This window comes from Amphiura filiformis, chromosome 18 (assembly GCF_039555335.1).
Source record: "Amphiura filiformis chromosome 18, Afil_fr2py, whole genome shotgun sequence".
NCBI lineage: Eukaryota > Metazoa > Echinodermata > Ophiuroidea > Amphilepidida > Amphiuridae > Amphiura > Amphiura filiformis.
The window spans coordinates 56405489-56430088 of NC_092645.1; the positions used below are offsets into that span (position 1 = coordinate 56405489).

At 35.3% G+C, this 24600-nt stretch overlaps 1 protein-coding gene across 2 annotated transcripts in view; it reads left to right on the forward strand.

Moving 5' to 3' along the window:
* The window catches only part of LOC140138836 (uncharacterized), a 44753-nt gene extending 22419 nt beyond the window's left edge, over positions 1-22334 (forward strand). Inside the window, exons 9-27 of one of the 2 annotated variants that reach the window (XM_072160606.1) lie at positions 984-1019; positions 1277-1639; positions 2663-2725; positions 3553-3681; positions 4060-4140; positions 4537-4608; positions 4751-4807; positions 5275-5343; positions 6499-6564; positions 8673-8822; positions 9591-9819; positions 10617-10727; positions 11244-11395; positions 12069-12191; positions 12895-13003; positions 13554-13656; positions 15717-15821; positions 16175-16232; positions 21477-22334. In XM_072160606.1, coding sequence (XP_072016707.1) covers positions 984-1019; positions 1277-1639; positions 2663-2725; positions 3553-3681; positions 4060-4140; positions 4537-4608; positions 4751-4807; positions 5275-5343; positions 6499-6564; positions 8673-8822; positions 9591-9819; positions 10617-10727; positions 11244-11395; positions 12069-12191; positions 12895-13003; positions 13554-13656; positions 15717-15821; positions 16175-16202 — 2046 coding nt within the window. In that variant the 3' untranslated portion in view covers positions 16203-16232; positions 21477-22334. The remainder of the gene's footprint in view (positions 1-983; positions 1020-1276; positions 1640-2662; positions 2726-3552; positions 3682-4059; positions 4141-4536; positions 4609-4750; positions 4808-5274; positions 5344-6498; positions 6565-8672; positions 8823-9590; positions 9820-10616; positions 10728-11243; positions 11396-12068; positions 12192-12894; positions 13004-13553; positions 13657-15716; positions 15822-16174; positions 16233-21476) is intronic. The other variant, XM_072160607.1, reaches the window with a different exon arrangement.
* Positions 22335-24600: the final 2266 nt, after the last annotated feature.

The following is a 24600-nucleotide window of genomic DNA, read 5'->3' on the forward strand; positions in this document are numbered from 1 at the left end:
TGTCATGTAACCTGTCCTACACCAAAACCTGATCTTGTTATGACAATTTAATTGATAAGGTCGTGTGCAGAATCTTGTTAGCTCCAATTTGATACCAACTTTGCTACCAAACACTCTAAATTCAGAGAGATTGATACCAGTATATGAAATTTGGTGCATTTTCAAAAGTTGCAAATTAAAAACGGACCACGCGGACCTGTAGAGGTGAATGGCAGAGCACGACCATTGACATAGCCCGAAACAACCACTAGGTCATATCGATCGCATCGTGCCCTAGTATTCATCATAAAGCACTGTAAAAATACATGCGTTTTAAATTAAATATTGAATAAAGCGCGCACTTAAGGATAGTCGACAGGGGCCCATCGTGGGCAAGCAAGCTTGACCACATTGCCACGCTAAGCAATTTCGACCGCGTGCATAATTTGATTTGCAACTTTTGAAAATGTACCAAATGCCATAAACTGGTATCAATCTTTGTCACTGTTGAGTATTTGGTAGCAAATTTGGTATCAACTTGGAGATATCAAGATTCTGCACACGACCGTATCAATCAAATTGTCATAACAATATCAGGTTTTGGTGTAGGACAGGGTACATGACTGCGGACTTTCTTTATTTGAGCAGTTTAGATTGAAAAAGCATAATAGTTAACATTTGTATAGTGTCATCGTTTTTCCTTTAGATAAAAAAAAATGAAAGCACTATGTAAATGTTCAGGGTATGATAGTAAGAGCCATCGGTACCTAATCGGGCACTGATAGTGCTATAGGACCAAATAAGATGTGGCACCTAAATTATACCTAATCGGAAGCCGTTAATCTAATCACGATAACGTCCTAATATACCGTAGTTTTATAGAAAATCTACTTGATTTTTACTTGCACAGGCGGACCGATGTGTGCTAACTTTGTTCCTAATTAACATGTTTTCGTGATCACCTGTATAATTTTGGAGGTTTTTGTTTATCCTTATTGTTTTAGGAAACATCTGGCGGAAGTACTTCATCTCAACATAAGGTATGAACAATTGTAAATTACATGAATACAATTTATTAAAATCTGTTCGAGGCCATGACTTGACTTACTTGACTTATATGCACAGGCCGGTGTGGCCCTTTGCCCTCTGCCGAGTAAGCCTCCTCCGTTTAGTTCTGTCTGTTGCTTGTGTCTGAGGCCATGAGTAATACATTAATACATACATGTGTCAATTTTGCCAACAAATAAAACAACTGTTTGATAATCGTATACGTAATATATAACATGTTTGGTTGCAGATCCGAGTCGACATAGAAAATGCTAAGAACACACGTAAGGATTCAGGTAATACACCGGATTCAGCGTCTTCGTCATACGAGACGGCCAAACTACAGGACAACAGTGGTGGGTCTTACGTTGAGGCCAGTCAACCCTATGACCGACGGAAACCATCAATTAATCCTGTAAAACCTGAGGTTGATTACCAAAGAAACTCATTAGAACTCGGGGCATCGTTGGATCATGAGAAAGAATCATCCGTGCACGGGAGAGGGTCATTAGGCTACGAGAGGTCGTTACACAACGACAAAGACCCGTCAACTGATCACGATAATGAATCAGAATTAAGAGGCTCCAAGCCACGTTCATCTTTTGATGCATTGGTAAGTATGATGTCATTTATATTGTAAACGGAACATTTGAAACTCACCACACGGAGAGTTGGTTTCAGTATTGGTGGAGGACCTTTAAAATATCAAAATATGAAGGGTGCCTTATTAATTGTAATGACATCCTTCAGTCTTGTTTCCAAGACGACTTTACTGAGATAAATGACAAATCAGCGTTTGTAGTTAAAAGTTAACACTGCAGATACACAGTTTAGTCTCAACTGTTAAAATAAGCTATACAATGAATTTTGACGTAATAATGATACAAAATAGTCATACCCTTTTCAGTTCCAAACAACTTTTTAATATTTCATTTATTCAGACTAAAATATGGTGATTTTGGAATAGCGTGACGTTCTATTTACCCTAACACCCCAGGGTTTTTTTTTTTTTTTTTGAAGGGAAAGAAAGAAGGGATAAAGAGAGAAAACAAACAAAGAAGCTGTTTGTTTTGTTCGGAAATCGAGCCCGAGACCCCTCGCGTGGCAAGTAGGCCTACTAGGTCGGTGAGGTGACCGGTAGCCACAGGTGTTTCGCTGGCTTTCTAACCGAGAAACCGTGCGTATATGTGACCTGCTACCACGGAATGAGCGTAGAGTCACAAGTTGGTAGTTTATAAACGCCCTGACTACTGCGTTGTTGCTCTTTGTTTTACACACACCTGTTCCAGAGAGAAGTATGTCCTTTGTGAATTTGGGCACATTGGCCCATTTACGAATTCGAAGGATATACTGTTGACTTGTATAGGTGCTGGGCAAACAAAGAACATAAACTTAGTCAGCCATTATGTCCCGAAACTACCGACTTGCGACTTTATACTCATTTCGTTGTAGCAGGTCACATATATCACATTGGGTGATTGCGTCATCACATTACGTTGGATGCATGCACGCGCAGTGTACATATTCTGTACATGTAAGTGCTAGGTTTAAGTTATTTTCTTTATGAGTATAAATCTATTCGCAAAATTTCTGTATAAAATGACTTTCCTCAAATTGTTTCATTACATTTTTGCAGGGAATGGCACCGCCACTTCCACCAGGCAGCACAGAACCGTTTCCTCATATACAAGGATCTACGGTAAAGGATATATTTGTTAATATATATTATTAAAACCGCGACATAAAAGGATTATTTCGTAATCCTAGCATCCTCTTTTTATGACATTTTCGGTAGATATCCACGAAAAATGCTTATTCCAAACGTTTCAGATGATTCTGATTTTGCCTTTGCGAGTTATGCATGGTTATGTGTATTATACTGCTCCATAGCCCAGTGTATTGTAATTTTGTTCTGGTGTACCAGAACGAAAAACTAATTTGACAATAATGTGCTAAACGAATTAATCTACAAGAATTTTTTTTACATAAACATTATGTAGCCTGGGGTTTCTTTTTTGTGTGAACAGTAGGCGGATGAGGCAGTGGATCACAAAATGCCCCTTTAATATAATTTGTTCTGATACGTCTTCAAACATCTTGCGGGTTTTTTGGTTGCATTTCATAGTTAGTGGTTATCATTTCGCTTTGCACAATTCACGAATGGAACTAATGTTTATGTCATCCTTACACACAGGTAATATCTCCCATTGTTCCTCTCATACTAACTAAAACCGATTGACATGATTGTCTTTGGTTGTGTGCTTGTTTGTATTAAACGCATAGGACCAGGATCAAATAACATACCCAAGTATAATCTTCAAGCCAGGCTTAAAAGCCAAAAGGTATATGGAAAGAAAAGAAAGAAACATTTGAAGATAAAGAACAAGGAAAGAATGACACTATATCAACACATGTCTGCAATTTACTGTCATTCTCTGGGTCGAGAGAGCAATTATTATTTATTACATAAATATTATGATTTGTGGCTTTCACAATCTCATTTTTGTACTAATCCTATGAATACAGGAACCGCCGCCAATACTGAAGTCGCAAAGACCTCCCAGTAAAAAGCCAAAGCCAAAGAAGCAACCACCAAAGCCAAAACCAAAACCAAAGCCTCCAACACCTAGACCGTCATTAGAAGTGGATTCCAAGGTAAATTTATGATTGTTTGAATTGTTTCCTATTCTGATTGTTAAAATCAGTATTATATAATCTTTATTATTTTTTATTATTATTATTAGTAGTAGTAGTAGTAGTAGTAGTAGTAGTAGTAGTAGTAGTAGTAGTAGTAGTAGTAGTAGTAGTAGTAGTAGTAGTAGTAGTATAATCATCATCATCATCATCATCATCGTCGTCGTCGTTGTTGTTGTTGTTGTTGTTGTTGTTGTTGTTGTTGTTGTTGTTGTTAACTAACCAACATGCGGAGTTAACATATTGAACAATACCATAAGTCTAAATGTAAAATGTACTCTATAGCGTTAGAATACAGCAATATCGGATGATAATCTGATTGCGTTTCTCTTTTGACAGAATAAATTGCCGGAATCTGTGTCTAATAAACCAAGACCATCCATGTCTCATTTTAATATCACTGGAGGTGGATCTACAAAAGTAAGAAAGTAACAAATAGTAAAATTTTAACGATAGTCCATTTGGCTTCCTTGAGAAAGTGACGTCACTACTTTGTCCGAGTTATTTCACGCGTGTACATATTATATACCACTTTTAATCGCATGTGTAAACTTGTTTTAATAGTATCCTACGTGCACTGGAGCACCCATTGACGTCACTCACTCGAGGAAGCCATGTGGACTATATTCAATTACTTTTGATTTTACTTCAATTTCCCTATCTCTCTTCTCTCTCTCTCTCTTCTCCCTATCTCTCCCTCTCTCCCTCACTCTCCCTCTCTCCATCTCCAATTCTTTTATCCGCATCATCAAGATAATAGTCTTTCTTTAAAACACTATTAACTTAACATTAAATGATTATTTGTATGATTAATAGATGTCAGCTGAGTTCCGTCGACCATCTATCTTTAGAACAAACAGTTCTGAGAATATACTTCCTCCTTCAAAGGTAAGACAGTATTAATATTGCTTAATGTAGAGTAAAAATATTATGCACAATAAAACTTATATATCGTGTAAGGAAAAATATAATAAGCTTATTGAGTTTAAATTGCGTTTTCCGTTGTTCTTCTTTTAAACATTGCTTCCAGCAAAATAAGCAAATGTTTCCAGAAATTCTACAGCTGGCTCTGAATGCAAATCAAATGGTAAGCTAAACATACAGCTTCTGTTATATTTTGGGGTATTATATTCCTCCATTAGTTCGACACTACACGTGTTCAACATGGTAAACCTCAACCATAACACTATAATAACCCTAATGCCCCTAATTAATGTGATTTGCTTCACAGCGACGCCCTCAAATGTTGTTGAATTTCTATTTTTTGCAACATTGTATTGCCTAATGGTGTACTAAAATACCATGAATACCTGAAGTGCTTTAATTGCAGTAAAATGTAATTTTTATAATAAAAAAAGGAGATCTCAATAATTTAGCCTCAAACTAAGCTCTACACCAAGATCTCTAAGAATAATGATCCCAGCAGTAAATGCATATGCTTAACTAATTAGCCTGATGGTATATTTATTGTATATTTTAGTGCAAATGTGTATATAAATTATCAATATCACGTAGATTTCATTAATACAAATCAATATCACGTTTGAATCACAGGGTTCTGGAAAATCAAATCGGTTATCAAGATTAATGCCTGGAACTGGAACATTAAAAAGAACCCAAGCGGTAAGTTGAACAAAATACGGATGTACAAACTCAGAATGAGCCATCTGTGGTGTTTTGCATGTGAAGTTTCTTTGGCATGGAGCGCCACCATGCCTTGTCCTGATTTAATGCATGCGGTTGAAATAGTACAATGTGTCGCAATAAAAAAATATCGGCTGCCTATATTTTCCTGTAACAATAATAGTACATACTGGGATCAAACTATTTAAAAAGGAACATAACACAATCTACATAAAATGGACAGCAACCCTTCTCGTCAGTTATTACTAATATTATTTCAACATTTTGAATAAAGAATAACAAAATTTGACGGAAATCGTACATTAAGGCTTTAAAAAGAGTCAGATGCAAGAAATAAAATAACATCAATCAATTACGATACCTAAATATAACACCAGAATAATAAGATCATTTCAAGAAGAACATAATAAAGAGTAGACATCAAATAGCCTGATCAGAATGAGTGCGTACTGATGAAGAGGCTAGAAATGTACTGTATTTTGACATGCGTTATGTAATGATTTGTTTCATTATAACCACGGCACCGAATCAAACGCAATTTGCACTGGTAAAATTGTTGGGAAACAAATGTAAACAAATGTTTTGGCTGCGTATGTTTTTGTTTTTTACTCGCTTTTGAGGTTTATAATTACTAGTGTTGTTTAAGCACGGCAGAATACTTGCCAATTTGACACATTCTGTTTGAGACCCCACTACATTCACGGGACGTGTACTCAGTCGTAATAAAGGTGATTGTTTCAAATGTAGCTATCCATTGATATACAACACGATACGAACATGTCACAAATATTCTGAGATATAGATGCTTGAAAAAACATTCCAAATTTTGTTGAGGAGTTTATATCTACAATAAAGGTCGAAATTTTCAAATACTGGTCGGATTTTCCTCCCGGCTACATATTAGATTTATAAAGTTTACTTTGAGGACTGTTAAATATCAAAAATATCAAATTTGCCATAACATTTGTATTGTATTGTATCTTAAATTTTAAAAAAATCAAAATTATTTGATATCAGAAGGACATTCTTATTCAGAATGTAATTTGATGTATCTGATGTGCTCTCATGTCCCACAAAAATACTGTGCAAACGTTGCTATCCGAGCCCTTAATGTATTTTTTTTTTCAATTCCAGGAGTTTGCATCGGCGGCATTAGAAAACTTCCTTGCTCTTGTTGACGAGATTGAGAATCCAAAAGAGGTAATTAGCATTTTAGTCATAGTAGTTAATTCGTAAGTATGCAATAAAGTTGAAAAATAGGTTGACAATAATATCAAATGGGCAGATTATGGGATTCGGGTGAGTCGTATTCAGCGAGTAGGAGGGAGCACTAGCATGCCGAGGTCCAAGGTCTTGTTTTAACATTTAAGCTGTTACTGTGACTTAAGGGCTGGGGTATGAACGTTTGGACAGTATTTATTGTGGGACACTAGAGCACATCAGACATATCGAATTGCATTCTGAATACGAAGAATGTCATTCTGATATCAAATAAATTTGATTTTTTGAAATTCGCAATTTAATACACATTTTATGGCAAATCATTAAAAATTGATATTTTTGATATTTAACAGTACTTGAAGTAAACTTTACAAATCTGATGATTTATACTTAAAGTGTATGTAAGGTGGGAAAAAAACCGACGATCAATTGAAAATTTTGACCTTTCGTATTGAAGATATGGATTTTTTAAAAAAAAAAAAAAAAAAAATTAGGTCTTTTTGGGAAAAAAATCCATATCTTCAATATGAAAGGTCAAAATTTTCAATTGACCGTCGGCTTTTTCCTCCCTGCTACATACACTTTAAGAATATGTCATTAGATTTATATAATTTACTTCGAGGACTTTTATATATCAAAAATTTGAAAAATATCAATTTTTTATAATTTGTCATAAAATTTGTATTGTATTGTGATTTTCAAAAAATGAAAAATATTTGATATCAGAAAGACATGCTTCGTATTCAGAATGCAATTCGATAGGTCTGAGGTGCTCTCATGTCCCACAAAAAATACTGTCGAAACGCAATAAACGCTCATTTTAGATCCCTTAAGGCCAGTGTAATGGGAGAGAACATGGACCTTTTCGAGCATCATTATTTCTGAATTGTATGTCAAAAGTATATAAAGCTATACATTTTTGGAAAGGAAATGAGTCAAGGAATCCCATGGTGACGTCATATTTGTTCAAAAATCTCGAGTTTTTGAAAAAATTACAAAAATTCACTTTTTTACCCTAATTTTTTTGTGACAACTTAGAAAAAAATCCGTTCGGAGTAAAAAAAATTCAGTTAGCTTTTCATAAAGAAGAGACAAGAACTTAGGGAAGGTTTTTTTATTTTTTTGAAATTCGTCTCTTTTTTCGAAATATTGAAAAAAACATGTGAAAAAAGCAATTTTGTCACTCTGTTAAGCTAAAAATTGCACAGAATGGTGTATATTTTTGTTTAAAACAAATAATTTGAAAAAATGAGAAAACCTTCCCTAGGCTTTGATGTACTCTAAACGATAGTGCAAAAAGTTTACCTTTTGCTTGCATATTTTTCGAGTTATCTTGTCACAAAAATCGTGCAATATTGTCAAAAGTGAACTCTGAGAAATAGACGTTTTAGTAAAAAAATGTCAAAATTATGCACAAAACGTCCTTATATTTTAAAACGGTAAGACTTTCACGCTTGTAAAAGCTGTATCTGGTGCATGGTCTAAATATGCATCTTTTTGCACCAATAAATCTATAATGTCTGCTTTCAGTGCGCCAAAATCAAAATAATTAAAAAATCTAAGTGGCATTTTGACTGCAAATTTTTGTTTTGTTTACACCACATTTGCTGGCGTGAACAACAAACCGAATGCGCCTAGACTGTGTTGGACATACGCGCAGAGTTGCGCCGCGTCACGCTAAGCGAATCGCGCGCGTAATCAAAATATTTCGCATTCGCGCATTTCTGACTCATTATTTCCCGCCAATTTACTAAGCTGTCTTGAGCCATGTGACTTTTTAGAGTTGAAAAGAGTGAAACAAATCAAGCAAAAATACGAGTAAATATTAGCAAGTTGTATTTTATCAGTTTCAAGTGAAAGAATACATCTTAGTGTTGATAAATATCAAGAAATCTCAAATTCGGGCGTGAACGAATGTGTCTTCCATTACTCTGGCCTTAAGCCTTGAACCATTGTTGCTCAATGTTGCCTTAAATATTTAAGGTGAAAAGCCACATTGCATGAAGCGGTACTTGCAAATCATCTTCTGGGCATGAAAGTATCTCCGAGTTTAACAGTTTATAACTCATAATGTATTTTGTTTATAGAATGATGAGAGACAGAAGGTAGTCTCCGATGCTGGTAACCATGCTGACGAAGAGGTCCCTGAACGACCACGACGTGTTGCTGCAACAAGACCAATGTCTGTGAGACGAAACAGTACACCATTTCTGTTAGAAACTTCAGACAGGAAGTTGGTATGAAAAGTTAATTGCTTGAATTGTCTTTTATAGATACAATACAAACATGAATTAACATATTTGCGGTGACAAGACTCAAACCTTGAGTTGTTGGACTTTTCAATTCAAATATCATGTTCGTTTTAATAACTCTAATATTGTTGTCATGGCAACCCTCTCTCTGCAGTGTGCAAAAGGAATTATAGGTGACAAGAATAGTTTCAGATTTATATATAATTTTTAGATATAGGACATGGTAAACAACTGAATTCCATTAACAACTTACGTGGGGAAATGACACACAATGTTCCCATACCTTCTGGTTTGGCCAGTGTTCAGGGACATCCCTCTATTTCACTGACATTATACGAGCATTCCAGTGTTGGCAAAAACAGTCTTCAACATCTTTAACGAAATTAAATTGAACCAAATTGATATAATCAACAATGTGACCCTTTATAATCACCATCATCATTGTCATTGTTATCATTTTGATCATCATCATCATCATCATCATCATCATTATCATCATCATCATTATCATCATCATCATCATCATCATCATCATCATCATCATCGTCACCACCACCATCATCATTATTATTATAAACATCAACGCTCGTCGTCGTCATCGTTATCGTCATAATTTTCATTATCATAACTTGCGTCATTATTCTAAGTTAAATATTATTTATATTTACAATATTATTCGTGTTTTTTCTGTTGTTTATGATGCTCGTTTTACAATTTACAATTACAATGTGTAAAATTAATTGCTTCTTTCAGTCAAAAATGAGTAACATATCGGAGGGATCTTTCGAGTCTTACGCGTCTTACGAGTCCGATATATATGTCAACAAGTGGAACAAGGGATGGGAATTCGACAGGGGTCACCTTATGTTAGACCGGGAATCACCACTAGGAGAAGGACAGTTTGGCAAAGTATACAAGGGTATAGCCTTTAACATTGCTGGTAGAATGGGCGATACACCCGTGGCTGTCAAAGTATTGAAAAGTAGGTCCTTTGAAATTAATGCTTTGCGTGCTAGCCATGCGCTTCAATGGAAAAAGTTAAAGTTTTGAAATATTTTCTCAAAATATCAAGAGCTATCTTAAGAACCACTGGATCAATACTAGGCGTGTTTATACTCATTTTAATGCATTTTTCATGCTGATTCCAAATATGGTCATGAAAATTTACATTTCTGAAATTTTTGAATTAAAAAAAAATGAAACTTGTCGTCTGAAGTCGACACCCGCGTGAAGAGACTTAATGTATTGTATCGTCAGATTTTGTAACGAGAGTGAGAGAGTTTGATTATCGGCAATTGTCTACATAACATTCGTGTTATCAATATAGGAGTAAATGGGACAAGTTCTTTTTTATATACACTGCAAAAACAGGTTTTAGAAATTAAACGCTTTTCTAAACACAATTTTGCCTTCACTTTGTAAATACGTTTAGCAGTTAAACATCATGTGTCAAATTTCTGAACATTGGTCAGTGATGGTGTTCAATTTCTTAACATCTGACATCCATATTCTAAACATAACGTTTTTAAACACATTCTCGCCTTCACTTTATAAACACTGTTTTTGCAGTGTACATACAACCTATTATGCGAAACAAGAAAGGCGTTCGTTTTTGCTTCTGGTTTTTTTTTCATATAAGTAATGTTACAAAACATTTTCTGCTACTTTGAATTGTATATTATTTTGCTCGTGAACGTTGATTTTACATCCGGAATAATTCAGTGACATCCATTAACTTTCAAACATTTAACCATATTTTGTTTTACATGTTTACATTAGATAGTGCAAAGATAGAGGACAAGGACGAGTTTCTCAAGGAACTAGCGATTCATACCTTAATTGAACCACATGAGAATGTCATTGAATTGTTAGGATGTTGTATCAGAGATGGTAAGTCTCACAACAGACAAAGAAATAATGATGAACAAACGCATCCCATACAATAAGGCCTAGGCATACGCGCGTGCCCTTTATGAACTTAAGTACAAACGTTCTCGGCATATCGACGTCTTTCCATGACCTTTAACTTGGTGTATTGGAGTGTTATGCACACAAAAAAGAGCCACATACAATAAAATTCACATCGAATGCTACTGGCACCCGTACAACCATAATTAAAACACTCCTGGATTGGGGGGGGTGTTGGGGGCTATATCTAAAACCTAAAGTGCCTTTGTTATTAAGGTAGTAGGTGTATGGCATCTACACACCCACATCTAAACACACAATTATCTCCCCTCCCTAACCAACCCCATCATCAACAATAAGTGCTACCGTCACGCAAATCAGGTAAACAGAAGACATCAAGTGCACACAAATTTGGTATTACAAATGGTTCGTCGTCTAAGTAATTACTTTTGTGTACCCTACCACATAATGAAATTCTTATTTCATATTTTTATACAGAGCCTCTCTGCATTATCATAGAATTCATGCAGAATGGCAGCCTTCTACGTTATCTTCGTAAGCAGGAAAAGACCAAGTCTTTGGCGCAATATTTGATGGTCAGATTTGGTTATCAAATTGCTCTAGGAATGCAGCATGTGGCAAACATGGGGGTAGGTGTTATTAAATGGTATATGTAGGGATAATTAAAACTGGTAGCTACTGTCATACCGCAAATTTCCATATAACACCATGTTTACTAATTCCAATCAATACTACGGACGGAGTTTTTCGATTAAAAGTTACAAAATTACTTGGCCAAATGAATTTAAGCTTATCCACCAATAGTACTTTTGAACAGCAGCGTTGCCATGGTTGCGATGTAAGTAAGTTCTGGTCACTGCCGGACTTCCGGGACATGACCAACAGAGACAAATTAGAGTTCCAAAGATCCTTCGACAAACAATACCGTAGATCTAAGCTTTCTATTTAATTAAAGGAAGTCTCCGGCAATCACAACATTATGCATTATATGTTAGAAAATAATTATCCAGCACGAATCACGTGGTTTTACTCATATTAACCTTCAAAATAAATAAAAACAGCCATCTCTCACCACGCGATATTCAAATTTCCTAGGCACTGAAATTGCCTGTGGCAATGACGCCCTAGTAATGATTAAAGCTGACGACAAGTGAGTACAAATAACCATGACGTCATTGCCACAGGCAATTTCGGTGAAAATCGCGTTTTGAGAGCCGGCTGTTTTTAGGCATTGGGGGAGTATTGTTCCCTCCTCTTCCTTTTTGTTTCTGCTTAATGTTGAAATGTCACGTTATTTATTAGATCGTGCATCGAGACCTTGCTGCTCGCAATATTCTGGTAGACGATCAGTTGATATGTAAGGTGTCCGACTTTGGGTTTGCTCGTGACGTTTTTGGGGTAAAGACGTACAACAAAGCACCCGAGGTAAGATTATTGTATTTTCGTAAATCAGGCATTAATTAGATAGTTTGAATAAAGTAATTGATTTGCACCTGGGGGCACATCCTCAATTTTTGTTTACTGTGCTTTTTGAATTTTGAGGTGGTGGATACTGGGTCTTTTAGAGCTGACGGCGTACCGGAAAAGGGGATCTTTCATAGCTGCGAAACGCCAGAAAAAAAGAACTGAAAAAAAAAAGCACAGAAATGTTGGGGTTTTTTTTGTTCTAAATATTAGGCTGCATTCAATGGCATTACACATAACAAAATATCGAATCAGACAATATCTGTTATTTCCAGTGTTATTCCTGGAGAAATACTCGCGAAAAACCCAAGATATGCACCTGCAATGAAAATAGAAATGCAGGGCTGAGTGAACAATGATTACCACGCCCTAGATTTGCCACAAGACTCCGAAGCGATCCTTTCTTTAATACTAATCTCTATCCATTATTAATCACTTATTAATTACTAAATTAATCCAGACGCCATCCATCGACAAACTTATAATATTATGAACTTCGAGCAAAATAATTACCGATAAAAGCATATACATACAAGTACTATTGTAAGACCAATCTATTGTGTTTGGCATATTTATGGTAGTCTCGTATTAATTTATCTTTCACCAAAACACTCGATATGCTTAATGACGACGTTTTACGGTATTTTACCTCCTATATCAACAGAAAGCCCCAATTCGTTGGTACGCACCGGAAGCTATTCTTGACGATACGTTTACATCGAAGACCGATGTTTGGTCATTTGGGATACTTCTTTTTGAGATAATCACAATGGGTGAGAAAATTAAATTCATTACTGTCAGTTCGTTAAAGGAGGATTTCGTGATCCTAGCATCCTCTTTTTATGACATTTTTCAGTAGATATCCATGATAAAAGCTTATTCCCAAAATTTCAGTTGATTCTGATTTTGCGAGTTATGCATGTGTATTACACTTCTCCATAGGCCACTGTTGTAATTTCGTTCTGGTATACCAGAACGAAATTCAAATTTGGCGATATTTTTTGCTAAACGAATTAATCTGCAAGAAATTTTTGGTACATAAACATTATGTAGCCAGAGGTATCCAGTGATATAAAACTATTTTTGAGAAAAGTGTGGGTATGAGGCTGTGTATCACGAAATGCCCTTTTAAGTGCCCCAGACAGTGGTACAGGCCCAGACAGTTTTACATGAATACCCTAAAGAACATCAACTGTGGTATTAGCATGCATGTATCAACATGGATGCAGGATTACACGAAGCTAAGTGGACTAAAAATCAGAACCTTAAAAAGTCAGATTTGAAAAATAATTCATCTTTGTTTTGCATTTCTTCTAATTACAGGTTATCTTTTGCCTTACCATCGGGACCCTTCATCAGCTTCTGTCAGACTTACTATTGCAACTGGGGGAGTTCCGCCACAACCTGTATACTGCAACGATGAATTGTAAGAACTTAGGCACCACATTCAATTTGGTCCTATAGAACTATCGGTGCCTGGAAATATTATAAATTGTATCAAGCATAATAATTAGCAGTTGCACAGTGTTATTGTTCTTCAAATGAGGTATAAGGAAGAAAATTGCGATTTCATTCCAACGCCTACAATGCGTGTACTACGCTCGCCGATCGTATTACATGTAACTGCACGGAGCATCGCACTCGAAGTGTGTGCATACAAGCTGACATCCACGGTACATGTTAGCAAGCACTCGATCGTTGAACTATGGATAAAACCGGGTCGACCCGGTTTTAATACAAAAAGTTAAATGTTACTGTTATTAAAGCACTTCAGGCTTAGTCTTTTACGTGGTATTTTAGTATACCACTGGGCATTATAATTATGTAAAAAGTAGAAATCCGAGTAAAATTGAGGGCGTCGCTGTGAAGCAAATCACACATTATGGCTTTAATTCTTGTCTTACAGTGGGCTTATAGATGCAAATCCCTCGGTACTATATGCTAAAGCACCCAAATTAGCCACCAATTAACCATCAAGTACACTGTTAAAACGTGCATTTAAAACCCGGTATTAAAATAATTGATTAAACATTACATTTAATACTGCGTTAGCTAAGAGTAAAACTACAAAAAAATTTTATTGTACGTCATTACGTTGGTTACATCGGGCAGTGATTTATCCAACGTTGGCGATGGTATGTTGAACTAAAGGGAATGATTCCCTTCCCAATTTTCCGATAAAATAATGTATTTCTTAAAAGGTAAAATTCGCTACTTAACAAAGAAGGGTTAGAATGGAAGCCACTTTCGGGAGATAATTACTGCATCACTATTTTCTGATAACAATTTCAACAATTGTTCAACTAAAGTTAAAACATTTTAAGCTTTTTTTTAAACAAATGTCCTAGAATGCCGTATTTATTTTTGCGCGTTTGATGAAGAAAGGTGATATGTTTTTTTCTTTTAAAACGATTCCGGTTGAAATGTATATAAATACTTATTGTGGATATTTCTGTTCGCGATTTAATATATACACTCTTTTAGCAGACAATTTTCAATACCTTTTACAGATTATAAAGGTCGATTTTTAACCAAAAAAATAGCCATATAAGTTCCCTAGACTAATGTCACCACAGATACCATATTGAACACCAGATGATTAATATATATATTAAACTAGAATTAAGCGAACCAGCGCAGGCGCTAGGCCCTCTAAATGTGGATTATTATCCTTGTTTCTTATAATAAGGAAATGGTTTACTTACCCCAAACTTCCCATGTAATCTTCACTCGATGTCCAATTGTTTCTGCCATTATTCCAATTTGACGATCTTATTTTCTATTTACTTGAAGCACAGCGAATGTAAATAATATTAATACGAATAATAATAATAATAATAATAATAATAATAATAATAATAATAATAATAATAATAATAATAATAATAATAATAATAATAGCTGCATGGATACTGATATTGGACTCTGTCATGTTTGACATTTGCTTAAAAAGTTACGTTTTTCAGAGTCTTCATTGAGCAGCGACGTAGCTAGCGACACCATCACGGCGTCTTCATTCAACGTAGTGATGTTTTTGTTTAGAATCCCCCGGTTACAAGTGTCAGCAGATCATTGTAGATGGCGGGCAGGTCGTATCCGGCAACCCTGTTGAGCGTGGGTTTTTGTTTCTTTATCTCTATGGCTTCCCTGGCGATAACTTCCACATCTTCAATACTGATATCATGTTTATGATCAGCTTTGTCTGTTCGGGGGGAGTGGGGGGGTAGTTCTAGTGTGTTCTTTGAAACGGGTGATCTGCTGACACTTGACCACCTACCGGGTGGTCATGTGACCGGATGATTGTAAACAAAACATCACTACGCTGAATGAAGACGCCGTGATGGTGTCGTAAGCTACATCGCTGCTCAATGAAGACTCTGAAAAAGGTAACTTTTTAAGCAATAATAATAATAATAATAATAAATAATTATATTATACTTATCAATTATATTATTATTGTTGTTTACTTTATCATTATTTCTACAGATATAGCGTGATGAGGAAGTGCTGGCATAGGGAGCCGGACGACAGACCGGATTTTGAGGAACTTGCGGAATCTCTGAATCAACTTCAAAGTAAATATGAACTTCGGTAAGCATCCGTCTAGCTTTTCTTCCACATTCCCTTACTCTTTGTAAACTTATAAACTATATCGTTTTGGTTGTTACAATTTATATGCATGGAAATCAAACGAGGCACGTTTTCTAAACATTGGAAAGTAAATTGGAGTGCAGATAATATTGAAAAGTAAAAAGCAACAACTTCTATTTTATACGGCCATATGATTTGTCAACGATATCTTACATTCATTGAAGCTGTATACATACTTTCAAAATCACTATTATATAATATTCTGTCATTTGAGGCTCTAAAACCAATCTGTTTAGCCATTGATTTTGGAATAACCGTCTAATTCCCCACTTGTTCCATTCCATCAATAACAGTCCTGAGGTAGCCGAATGTATGTGGTGACCATTGATATCCTAGTAATCATTCGAATTGGCAAGTAAATCGCAAAATGGGCTATTCCATTTAAAATCAACGCTACCTATGTGGAAGATTTTGGAAGATTTTCTATAGTGGGAGAATGAATTTGAAATGGAATGAACACATCAGGCAGCTCCGTTTGCACCTCGCCATCCTTCTGTGGAAGATTCACGTTGAATCTTTCTCAGAGAGTGTACGAAATTCATACTCCTCCTGTAGAAGAGATTTCCAAAATCTTTCACAGGGGAAGTGTGGATTTTAAATGGAATAGCCCAGTTTGATTAGATAGCTGCTGCGATGCTGAACGTAAGGTATATGCCAGATAATAAGTTATTTGAGCATGTCCTTTCCTATTACTGTATTAGTTAGTTTAAATGTGATTTATAATGGTGTATAATATACAAGTTGGGAGTGCATGTGGTCATTAAAATGTAATAACTATAATCGCAATCTTTTTAACTATAATTGTTTCCGTTTTCCTTTTGCCATTAGGTTAAATACATGTAATATTAACGTATAAAATGCTAGCTGTATGTATACTATTCTTGTGTAACAACTTAAATCCCAATTTCCGACTCAACTAGCCCTCGTCTCCTATTTCACTCAACTAGCCCTCGTCTCCTATTTCTACGTATTATATAATATTACGTGTACGAAAACTAACACCAGTGAAATACGTTCCATGTTGGTATAATAATTGGCGAATTGCTGACAGTCATCCTTTGGCATACAGCTTAACCTGAAATTATAGAATCTTTTGGGCCACCTAACTACTAAATGAATTGTTGGTCTAAAGATAATATAAGTAAACATAATAGAATGGCAAAGACTTGACAAATGCAGATGTGCGGTTGGCAAGTTTTATTTCCGTGCAACATAACAAAATAAATTCTTTATTTTTTTACTGAAGAATTGTTTTGTTATAAGATGGGTCAAAAACGGTTTTGATGGACTTTCTACAAAAGCGAGCATTTTTGCCCAAGGTCTTTGCCATTCTAAATTATATATACATTTATTAGACTAACAATATTTAGCAGTTATGAAGATCAGAAGTTTCCATAATTCCAGGGTAAAGACTAATCCTAAGAATCATCTTTTTGTATTCTCTACGGAGAAGACAACAATGACAACATATGAGTTGTACTCCAGAGGACATAATAACTACCCCGTTAGGACACACATTACCATAGAGGAGATTTCATCCGTAGAAAAGTTACATATTTCATCATCTTAGAGCCATGGTTGCCTGAATAGAGTGTTTGCAATACGACATCATTCATGACAGTCATTCTCATTAACATTAAATCCTGGCCTCCGTAAGGTACCATGGAGCAATTCACATGATAATACAATGAAACAGGTGATAGGAATTAATTGTTGTGGAATCGAACATGAGACCTGTCCCTCTGTCAAATTTCAATTGTTATACCGTTTTTGTTGTTGTTGTTGTTGTTGTTGTTGTTGTCGTGGTTTTTTTTGCATACACTCTATATCAGAATTACAATGATTTCACCTGGGTATGATGCTGTGAAGTGAATGTTATCCAGGTGCAAATGAGTTACTGTTGTATTCCCGGAATAAACATTCGGTAAACATGGTAAATGTTGCTACAACCTGGGTTGAAACGTTTGCAATTTATGTGCTTTATTTGTCTTTGAATTCCAAGTCTATCGCATTAGATATTAGTCACAAAATATACTTATTAGGTAGCTAATTTGTATAGCTCAAATTTGTGATCACGTATGATAGGGACACATGTTGGAACGAATGATATGGACTTCTTCCTCATTTTGATGAAAGTTTTGAAGACGTCACTACCTATTGCACCTTACTCATACTCACCATACAACTCTATTGTGACTCTCTATTATCACACTTATCTTTTGTCTTTCTACATTCTCGTACCGCTCTTGTAATCACACTGCAACAAACCAACAAACCGGACCAACAAAACAATGATTATTAAATGCAGCATTAATAATACTTGAAAAACAAGGATAAAAAAACCTCGCCGGAAAAATATCGCGTATATTTACTCCTTATTCCAGAAAAATACAGTACTAGTTTTTTGGGATTAAAAAAATATTATCCCTTTTTGCCATATGAAACATAGCTAAATCCTAATCCTTTAGTTAGTCCTAACTGTCCTAAATGTTAGTCACATTTTAATATTTCGCCAAGTGAACCAAACCTGCCTGGTTAAAAAATGAAACAGTGACAAGGTTATCTCTGAATTTGACAGGTGCTAATTGATGTTTGATGTATTTGCATCAATTAGCACCTGTCAAATTCAGAAATAACCTTGTCACTGATTAATTTGATAGCCAGGCAGTTTGGCTCACCCCAGAAGAACTGCTCTGACGGGGCTTCCTCTTTAACCAGTTTAAAACATGACTAGCTGTGAAAGTGTAGTTAAAAAGAGCAACCTTGCGTGTCGATCGCGGGACCATTTTGCACCGTAAAACCGTAAAAATGGCTTGGCTGTTGGCATGTAAACAACGTGACATCATTATGGTCAGGTCTTATAAAGGATTCACATCTTTATAGAAAATTTGAATTTTGTTTAAATCAACTACTATAATAGTAGACTCTAAACCATGCCTGTATTATAACCAAAATCGTTATATTAGAGACATTGGTAAAAACGGGGGGAAATGAGCGACAATGTTCATAAAACTGAAGTGCATATTAAAAAACTATTGTCAATTTTGCTCGTGCATCATGGGTTTGACAATAGTTATTAGAACGCTGTTTCGCTTCCGTAGAAAAGTTACATATTTCATCATCTTAGAGCCATGGTTGCCTGAATAGAGTGTTTGCAATACATCATTCATGACAGTCATTCTCATTAACATTAAATCCTGGCCTCCGTAAGGTACCATGGAGCAATTCACATGATAATACAATGAAACAGGTGATAGGAATTAATTGTTGTGGAATCGAACATGAGACCTGTCCCTCTGTCAAATTTCAATTGTTATACCGTTTTTGTTGTTGTTGTTGTTGTTGTTGTTGTCGTGGTTTTTTTTGCATACACTCTATATCAGAATTACAATGATTTCACCTGGGTATGATGCTATGAAGTGAATGTTATCCAGGTGCAAATGAGTTACTGTTGTATTCCCGGAATAAACATTCGGTAAACATGGTAAATGTTGCTACAACCTGGGTTGAAACGTTTGCAACTTATGTGCTTTTATTTGTCTTTGAATTCCAAGTCCATCGCATTAGATATTAGTCACAAAATATACTTATTAGGTAGCTAATTTGTATAGCTCAAATTTGTGATCACGTATGATAGGGACACATGTTGGAACGAATGATACGGACTTCTCCCTCATTTTGATGAAAGTTTTGAAGACGTCACTACCTATTGCACCTTACTCATACTCACCATACAACTCTATTGTGACTCTCTATTATCACACTTATCTTTTGTCTTTCTACATTCTCGTACCGCTCTTGTAATCACACTGCAACAAACCAACAAACCGGACCAACAAAACAATGATTATTAAATGCAGCATTAATAATACTTGAAAAACAAGGATAAAAAACCTCGCCGGAAAAATATCGCGTATATTTACTCCTTATTCCAGAAAAATACAGAACTAGTTTTTTGGGATTAAAAAAAATATTATCCCTTTTTGCCAAATGAAACATAGCTAAATCCTAATCCTTTAGTTAGTCCTAACTGTCCTAAATGTTAGTCACATTTTAATATTTCGCCAAGTGAACCAAACCTGCCTGGTTAAAAAATGAATCAGTGACAAGGTTATCTCTGAATTTGACAGGTGCTAATTGATGTTTAATGTATTTGCATCAATTAGCACCTGTCAAATTCAGAAATAACCTTGTCACTGATTAATTTGATAGCCAGGCAGTTGGGCTCACCCCAGAAGAACTGCTCTGATGGGGCTTCCTCTTTAACCAGTTTAAAACATGACTAGCTGTGAAAATGTAGTTAAAAAGAGCAACCTTGCGTGTCGATCGCGGGACCATTTTGCACCGTAAAACCATAAAAATGGTTTGGCTGTTGGCATGTAAACAACGTGACATCATTATGGTCAGGTCTTATAAAGGATTCACATCTTTATAGAAAATTTGAATTTTGTTTAAATCAACTACTATAATAGTAGACTCTAAACCATGCCTGTATTATAACCAAAATCGTTATATTAGAGACATTGGTAAAAACGGGGGGAAATGAGCGACAATGTTCATAAAACTGAAGTGCATATTAAAAAACTATTGTCAATTTTGCTCGTGTATCATGGGTTTAACAATAGTTATTAGAACCCTGTTTCACTACCTATATTATTTTTGTAATATCGAATGATGAGGACTTCGTACAAGTTTCTTTTTACCAGACACGTTTCTCAACCTTGTTACTGAGAGAAAACGAAAGAATGAGCACGATTATTGAACTATTGAATGTCAGAATGACACGCCTGCATGTTATCATTGTTATAAAAGCAGATGCAAATTATTTAGGTAGTTTTGTCTATACAAGAATAAGGTCTTTAAAAGGTCTTTAACATGTAAATATCTGGATATAGTAGGCGGCTGAAGGCTCAAAAATTATACGCTTTAATGTACCTGGTTCTGTTTTTACTTTATTTTGCTCATGTTGTGCGCGATATTATGTGATGCAGCTAACCAATCGACATTCTTGTCTTGTCTTGCCATTATAAAACGCATATTCACCGTTAATTATCTGATGACATAACGCATTCATTCGTGATATTTATATCATTCCAATAACTTATAGTGTCAGAAATACGAACTGTATGATTTTGCTTTATAGTCTGATTCACTCAGTGACAGAATTATGTACAGATGAAAAAATAATAATAAGCATAAGAATGTAATTTGATGTCTCCTTTGTTTTCAGTTTTAAATATTCAGATAGGAAAGCGCCTCATGAACTTATTGTCTTCTTTTCATATATAAATTCCCTGATCACCTATCATTATTTTTCGCATGTTCCGCAAAGTACGTTTACCATCAAAACTTATATATCGTCAGTAGAATCCAAGCTTATCGTAAGTGGACTTTTCACCTGCTAACGGGAGAAACAATTTTGTGTTTTAGAAAATGGAATTTGCCTATTTAGATCAGTAAATATTTGAGAAGAAAAGTGCTTTTAGTCGTTTATCGAATAGATTTCAAAAGGTGGAGGGATTGTGGCAGACGCTTTGCGTCGAAAACCGCGAAATGTTTATTTATACTTTGGCTTTGTGTTAATTTTTCTCACAGATCACCGTATGGGGAGTCAGATGCTTAGCGAGTCTTCAATTTCTGGCATAAATAGCGTTGGTTGAAATATATAAATATCTAAAAGCTTCCAGGAAGGCAAACAGTCTAATGTTTTTCGTCATGTTGTCTTCGTCGTCGTCGTCGTCGTCGTCGCTGTCGGTGTTGGTACAAAAAGGGTGTACATAATGCTGATACTAAAATTGTTATTAGAGTATTTGTAAGACAATTGCTTTTATAGATACAAAACAACGAATTGAAAAAAAAATCGCTTATTGCCTTGTACAAAAAAATGACAATGCACCAGATGAATCGCAATTCCTTTTACGCGATACTAACCAATCAAGGACGGTGGGGAGTTTGATTGACAGTGACGTCAAACACAAACTAGTCTTTTTAATGTTAGCTGTTATTATAGATCTGATTAACTCCTATTACTTGAATCATACTTACTGGACAAAAACTTTAACCAATCAAAACAAAAACAGATATTTTGTTTTAGAATTAATTGATAAAATTGAAATTCACAACTTGAGATAAATGTGTAAAATGTGTAATAAATCACACAATGAGTTGATTCGCAGGTATACAGCTCAACTTACCGTACTTTGCCTAACCAGACAGTCCATGCCAAAATTGTTACTACACCTTTACATTTCATCGAATCTCTTTTTGATGTCTGTCATTTTGAACATCACACTTGAAAGATGTATGCTATGTAGAAACTTTATTTTGCAATTTCATAATTTGCATATTATTAGCATATTTGCAAGAAAAAACATGAAAATCAATAAATACCCATATTTTTCACAATTTCAATATTTTATTAGACATTAAGCATGTAGGCCGTTTGTTATGACTTGATGAATGAAGCTGTTAAAACAGATTTGGATATTTTTGCTTATTTTTCCTTTTTTGCCCCAAAATGTGTAAAAATCAACATTTTTGGATGACCTATATTTTCTTTGAATATTTATCAAATTTCTTAATTTAGGTAAAATACAGTGCAGAAAAGGATGTCAAAAAAATCTGTTAAACAGATTGCCAATATCCATTTTCCATTTTGGGTTAAATACTCAATTTTCATGCGTGGGATATTTGAAACATAAAATGAAAACATGTCCATTGCACTTTTTCCTCGAGATGTACTATAATATCAAGGTTACGGATATATTATAATCCCTTCTTATCTTCACTGATCCATCAGATACCTATTGTTATGAATGATCAATGAAAAGGTTCAGAACTGGGCTACTAATGGTCTGTCAAGTATCTATAGTTATTTTCATGACTGTGTCAACTCAAAAATCATGCAAGGTCGAATGTAGGAAAAGTATGATCAGTTGAGCTGTATGCTGTGTAGCAAGACACGAGTAAAAGCGATATTTTGACGCCAATTGCAATGTCTTTATCACAAGAAATAACACTGATATCTGTATATAGAATATTATGACTTGGAAATTATTGGTATTTTTGTTTTATAATGTAAAACACAACTTTCGATGCAATAACACACTGTAGCTGAAATAAATATGTATATAATATTATGCTCTTCTTTGAAGAAAAATATGTATAATATTATGCATTTCATTGAAGAAACATATGTATATAATATTATGCACTTCATTGAAGAAAAAAAATATATATAATATTATGCCCTTCTTTGTAGAAGAAATATGTATATAATATTATAAACTTAATACTTATAAAAAAAACACTTGAAAGTGAAAGGGATTTTTTCGTCCGCGTACAAAGTGCTTATAATACGTGAGACGTTAATGTACTGTCACTTTAATATATAAAATCAGACGCTTGCAAGACATTAAAACGTTGTCATCACCTCATATGTGACCAGATCTGACCTAATCAGGCTAAAGTCGGGAATAATGAAACTGAGATATAGGTAAAAGTAGAGTGAGGAGAATAAAACACAAGAAAATGGATATAACTTTGCACAACGCACTGAATGGTATATTGTTCTATTGTGTCTGATTTGAGCGCTGACATATTGGAAAATGTTGCCAATCAATATTCATGAGAGTGTACATTCAACGTCCAATTTTCGAAATTGGGTGACTTGTGCTTGGCAGGTGTAAAATACATCTGACTGGGCGTTTTAAATACGTAACGCATAAAGGCATTGGCATCATCGAATGGCTGCCTATAGTGCTGTTAGTGTTAGGCCTATGTGTGTGGTGTGTGTGTGTGGGCAGGGGGGCTGTGTTTAGTTTCTATAATAATTATTATAAGGCCTACATTTATTTGTCATTCATTTCTTTTCCTTTCTCTGTACTTGCTAAAGTATCACTCCCTCTTCTTATCTCCCTTCCCTTCTCCATCCCCTCTTACGTTTTGTCCCCTCTCATTCCTATCATTTTCCTTACCTTTCTATTTATTTACGTCTATTTATTTATTTCTCTTTATTTCTTCCTCTTTCTCTCTTCCTCCAGTCCCCTCTCATTCTTCATATCCCCTCCTTCAACCTCATCCCCTCCCAAGACCTCTCACAGAAGAGCTGCCCCCCTTCAGTGCGCCACTGATTATGACATTCTCCTTCTTAAAATAAAATAAAATAAAATCTCAATTTGTAAAACAACTTTTATATAGGCCTATACCGGTATACTTATTATATGTTACATGTATACGTAGCTCCCGGGACGTAGCTATTTAATACCATTATAGACATGGCAGCCATGATGTGTAATCATTCAGCAGGCGCATTCAATTTATTTAAATGAAGCACCTAATGTCAGTGGGGTGACAACGAACTATGCATTAGCGGCTAATGTGTGCCTTTTGTGCTTACGGCTACTCAATCACACCCTTGGGTTTATGTATAACAATAGGTACTTTTCATTCCATTAAGCGCTTTCACGCGACTTGCATTTGATCACTTATTGATAGTAGCCTGCTAGGTAAAGCGTTAATACACTGTCGGGTCAGCTTACCGATTTAATGGTGGAAGCCCTTTGTCCCAAACAAAAGGTACCTTTCGATGAATAGCTTGTCAGATTTCAAATCGGCACAAGGTTTCAATGCGTTACATAATCTATTTCCTCTCCATCTTATAATAGCTCCATGACTTTGCAACCACGTATTCAAAAGACCTGTGGATTCACAGTGTCGG